The 5,350-nt window shown below is 53.0% G+C and overlaps 1 protein-coding gene across 1 annotated transcript in view; it reads right to left on the bottom strand.

The window, feature by feature from the left end:
- Positions 1-4,344: 4,344 nt before the first annotated feature.
- Positions 4,345-5,350, bottom strand: part of RRAS (RAS related) — a 3,958-nt gene continuing 2,952 nt past the window's right edge. The window contains exons 5-6 of the mRNA XM_082607497.1: positions 4,763-4,881; positions 4,345-4,686 (exon numbers count right to left, since the gene is read on the bottom strand). Coding sequence (XP_082463623.1) covers positions 4,602-4,686; positions 4,763-4,881 — 204 coding nt within the window. The 3' untranslated portion in view covers positions 4,345-4,601. The remainder of the gene's footprint in view (positions 4,687-4,762; positions 4,882-5,350) is intronic.

The following is a 5,350-nucleotide window of genomic DNA, read 5'->3' on the forward strand; positions in this document are numbered from 1 at the left end:
TCGGCTGGCTGGAGTGCCTCTGTCCTGCGGCATGTTGGGGGGGCCAGGGGGTGGCATGGGCAGGGGTCTGGATCTGGCATGTGGCTTTTTTGGAGCCCTGGGACCTGGGTGGGCTGGGGTCATTGTATCCATTATGTCTTGCTGTGTAACAAATCAGCCCACCCCAAAACTTAATAACTTGAAAACAGCAAACATTTATCATCCTCGGGTTTCTGAGGATCAGGAATTTGGGAGCAGGTTAGCTGGGTGGTACTGGCCTGAGGTCAGTCATGAGGGTGCAGTCATCATGGATTTGACTGGGGTTGAAGGATCTACTTTTAAGGTGGCTCACTTGTGTGACTGTTGGCTGGAGGCCTCAGTTCCTTGCCATGTGGACCGCGCCATAGGGTGGCGGTGGCTTGAGAGTCTTCCAGACGTGGCAGCTGCTTCCCCCAGAGTGAGTGAGTGAGGGGAGAGAGCAAGGAGGAAGCCACTCAGTCTTTATGTCCTAATCTCGACCATTGTACACCGTTGCTTCTGCCACACTCTTCATTAGAGGAGGGTCATTAAGCCCAGCATACACTCAAGGAGGGGAATCAAGGTCTACTTTGTGAAGGGAAAAGAATATGAATATTGGGGTGTATTTTTAAACCCGTACAGGCAGTGGTGGGTGTTGGGAGTTAACCAGCTTTCTCTTGGCTCCCTGAGATAGGCTTGAGGGTGGGTCTCTGTTCTCAAACCCTGAAACTACAAGGTCACGAGTGGATAGGCATTTTAGAGGTCGGCCTGCAGAGTTGAATGTGGATTTCTGTCTTCTCATGCCTTCTTAGAGTCCTTGAAGAGCTTGTGGAGATGTAGACTCATGGGCTGTTTCTCAGCTCTATATACAGAGTCAGAACCCATTTTTAAATAAAATCCTGGGAGGATTCTACCATACATTCAAGGTTGAGGAACAATGTTCTGGAATAAGGGTGTTAAAAATTTGGAGGTTGGGAATTACCTGGTGTCCAGTGGTTAGGACTCGGTGCTTTCACTGCAGTGGCCTGGGTTCAATCCCTGGTTGGGAAACTAAGATCCTCACGCTGCACAGTGCAGTCAAAAAAAAAAAGTGTGGAAGTCAACTGGCAGTCTACTAGAACCCAGCCTATAAGGTAGTGAGTAAGCCGTTGTTCTAGAGTCCATCTCAAAGACCATTGGCATTCTTGAACTCTGGACTTGGCATTGAAGATGGCTGGTCAGTAGGTAAAGACCAAACATGAGATTTAGGGGTGGATCATCAGGGACTTCTCTGGTGGTGCAGTGGTTAAGACTCCACACTCCCAATGCAGGGGGCTCAGGTTCGATCCCTGGTCAGGGAACTAGATCCCACAAGCATGCTGCAACTGAGAGCTTGCATGCCACAACTAAGGAGCCGGCGAGTTGCAACTAAGGAGCTTACCTGCCGCAACTAAGACCCAGTGCAACCAAATATTTTTTAAAAGGTGGGGGGGAGTGGATCATCAGCGTTCTAGATTCTCTTCTGGGTCAAACTGAGGAAGAACCCCTGTTCTAGAACCTTGGATATTGGCTAGACCATAATCAATGTTACCAATTCTAGAGCCCTGGTTTTACAGGTCAGAGGAGTGACAGCATTTGAGGACCGCAAGAGAGTGAATGATGGGCCATTTACTTTCTAGAGTAAAGATGGGTCATTAATGTCCTTGAACTCCGGCCTGTAGCACATCACAAATGCATCCTCTGAGAGGGAGTGGCATGTTCAAGTCTCTGACTGGGATGTTATATTTGGGTCAAAGGTTCCAGGATTGTCCCAGGTTAGAGATACAGGGCAGAAATTGGATAGTGTGCTCAGAAAGTGACTTGGGGGGACAATATCATCCCTTTGGGGACAGAATAACCTTGTGGTTGGCCTTTGGAATTCAGTTTACCAATTTGAATCTCAGCTCCAGCACTGACCAGACGAGTTGGATAACAGCTTCCATCGTCAGCTTTGTCATCTGTAAAATGGGCTTTTGTCAAGACAGGAAAATAATTCATTTGAAGTGCTGTTCAACGCTTAGCTGCTGTTACCCATAGCAGGAGACCCTGGGGGGCTTGGTGGAGGTCCAAGAGATGGGAAGAGGGGGGAGAGGCAGAGGACAAAGATGGATAAAGAGAGGGACATTAAAATCCCAAGAGACTTGGAATTTTGACAAGCACTGCTAGGCCCAGGGGAGGGCAGGAACCAGAGACTCACAGGCGCACACATAACCTAGGGAGATGCCAACGGGGCCATCCCAGCCTCTTTGCTGTTGTCTGATGAGCTTTGGCATGGTGGTGACTGCAAACCTTCCAAAAATGGCCTGCCAGCTGTCATGTGGGTTTTGTATGTGTGCCTTTTTTAGGGGCAAGCGGTAGCTTTCGTCACCTCAGAGTGCCTCTAGGTCCTCTGAGAAATGGGGTGTCCCGGCCAAGAACTTAGCCCCATTAGACAATGCAGGAAAGACTCAGGCCTTCTGCTTGCAGCATGTCAGCGGTGGGACCCTGGGGAGAGAGAAGTTGGCCTGGGACTCACTGGTTCCTGTTGAGAGCTCCTCACCCCTGGCTGGGGCTTAGGTAGAGATGTCAGATCTTATCTGGGAGCTGATAAAAAACATCCCCGTCCCACAGGGGAGGGCCCCCACTGAACAGAGTTCTGGGGGTGGTGGGTGGAGGGTGAACACGCAGCACAATGTATCTGAGCCACGCTTATTCCCAGGGCGGAAGGTTGAACCCAGGCCAAGGATCTGTGATAATGAAACCCGGAAAGGGATATTTAGCTAATCATTGTTCTAATCTGGAATACAGAGGGACATTCATGGTTCTGGGGCAGGAGAACAGGGGCCTCCGTCATTGCTCCTGGGCACTTAGTATGTCCCAGGCGCTGCTTTCATTCTCTAGTTGCAGATTGGGCTCCTAAAGGCCTCTGGCTCTGGGAAGTGGCTCTGTGGTCAGGCCCTCTTTACAGATGAGAAGACTGAGACACACTCGCCCAAAGGCACTCAGATGGGAGGGGGCAGCGCCAGATTTGAACCCAGGCAGCCTGCTGCCGGGGCCACTCAGGGTCATTGTCTACCCTAGAACCAGGAAGCGGGTTCTGGGGTGGGTGTGAAGGGAATATTTTGGGATCGAGGCCCGGAGATTCTGTTGAGACTGAGCAGATGTAGGGGTGTCACCAGATCATTGACTGGTGACAGTTATAAGGTGGAGGCCAGAGTTCCAGGGCACGGGGACATCTTGGTTGAGATTTCTGGCCTGGTGTGTTGAGTAGGTGTTGGAGCTCAAAGATGGCCTGTCAGACGGGCCTGGGAAATAGGGGAGAGTGGTGGTCTCCAGTTGCGGCTCCAGCCTTCCAGGTTAGCAACTAGAGTACAGAATTGGGGGTCCTGATTCTCAAATTGAAGCACGTTGTCACCTTATCTGCGGTGGCCTTAAGATGCCCCACACTTCAGGCCCCCCCAGGAGAGAGGTTCAATTGGGGTGCGTCCACACCGGCCTCCAGTTGAATTCAGGGTTTAGACTCAGATGTCAGCCCCACTGAGGACTTTCTAGAACAGAACTTGCCGGTCGGCTGCTTGGACACCATTCAGCCCACCTGTGCCTTCTCCCTCCTGCAGCCAAAACGCCTTTCTCAATATACGTTGGAGGTGGGAAGCAGGTGGGCAGGGTTTGTAGCAGTTGCTACCTGTCTCCAAGATCCCAGAACCTCCTAGAACACCACTGTCCCATAGACCTTTCTGCAATAATGAGAATGTTGTATATTTGCCCTGCCCATTCGGGTAGCTGCTAAGCCACATGTGAATACTGAGCTCTTGAAATGTGGCTACTAGTGTGATTCAGGAACCGAGTTTTAAAATTTTATTTAAGTTAAATTTAAATAGCCACATGTAGCTTCCGGCTGCCAGACTGAAAGGTGCAGTTCTAGAGCTTTCCGGGGGGGGGGGAGGGGAATGTGTTTTTCAAACGTTAGTACTTTTTTTTTTTTTTTTTTTGGCCACGCCGGGCTGCATGTGGAATCTTAGTTTCCCCACCAGGGATCGAACCCTCGCCCCCTGCAGTGAAAGCACGGAGTCTTAACCACTGGACTCTCAGGGAAGTCCTCCTCAAATGTTAGTCCTCATCCCAACAAAATGCCCACAGAACCAGAAAAGGATGCAGTCGTGCTGTTGGAGTGGAAGTGGGGGTCCAGACGCCTGGCTCGGCTTGTTCTGTATATCCCCCGTCCCTCCCCAAGCAAGGGGTCCAGTGGTTCTCGGTGGATGGTTCTCTGTGGAGAGAGGCTTTAGCGTGTCTGCGCAGCCCAAGTTCACCCACCTCCCCTGCCCTTTTCCCTTTTTAAAAAGCACCTCCTGACCTTGGCAGTGACGTTTATTTCTCTGGGGGAGGGGAGTTATATACAGCAGTGACCCGGATGCCCGGGAGCCCTCACCCTGGGGCTCGGGTGGGGGAAGGAGGCGGTGGCAGAAGGCACACAGTGGTGATGGCCCCTGGAGGAGGCCAGGAATCACGGGTGGGAGTGTAGTGTTCCTGGGAGACCCGGATGGGGAAAGAAGCTCGGCGAGGGCAGCTGGTCCCGAGAGCTCGTGCCGGTTGCTCCTCTCCCGTCCCTACAGGAGGACGCAGGGGCAACCCCCGTCCTTCTTCCTGGGGGCGCTGGGCGGGCAGGGCGGGAGCTCTTGTTCCTGGTACTTCCTGTGGGAAGAGGCTGGTGAGTTTGGGCCGCAGGGAGGGGGGTGGTGGAGGATGACGGCAAGGGCGCACTGCTCACCGGACGGCCCGCACCAGCTGCTCGAAGGCCTCGTCCACGTTAAGGCGCAGTTTGGCCGAGGCCTCGAAGTAGGCCACGTGGTGGGAGGCGCTGAAGGTGGAGGCTTCGGATCGGGGGACCTGGGGCGTGGGACACGGAGGAGTCAGGTCCCTGCTTTCAAGGCTGGTCCCAGGGACTTCCCTGGTGGTCCAATGGTTAAGGCTCCTCGCTCCCAATGCAGGGGGCCCGGGTTCCATCCCTGGTCGGGGAACTAAGATCCCACATGCCGCCTGGTGCCGCCCAAAAGGCTGGTCCCAGCTGGGAGGCAGAAAGACACACAGTGTGCTCTAACTGGGGTTACATACTGTGAGGGCCCAAGAGAAGAGGAAAAAGTCCAGGAAGGTCCTGGCGGAGATGCCCAGGGGGTTAGCTGGGTGCCATCTAAGTAAGGAGTCAGGGAAGGCTCCAGAGACCTTCTCCTGCAACCGAGTTGTCAGAGAAAAGTCAGGGTGTTCCCAGCAGAGGCCCAAGCAAAGTCCCAAAGGGTAGAAATCCCCAAAGGCTTAATCGAAAAGACGAGTTGTGTGTGGAAATCACACAGTCTGTGTG

Source organism: Mesoplodon mirus (assembly GCF_964341445.2).
Source record: "Mesoplodon mirus genome assembly, chromosome: 19".
Classification (NCBI taxonomy): Eukaryota; Metazoa; Chordata; class Mammalia; order Artiodactyla; family Ziphiidae; genus Mesoplodon; species Mesoplodon mirus.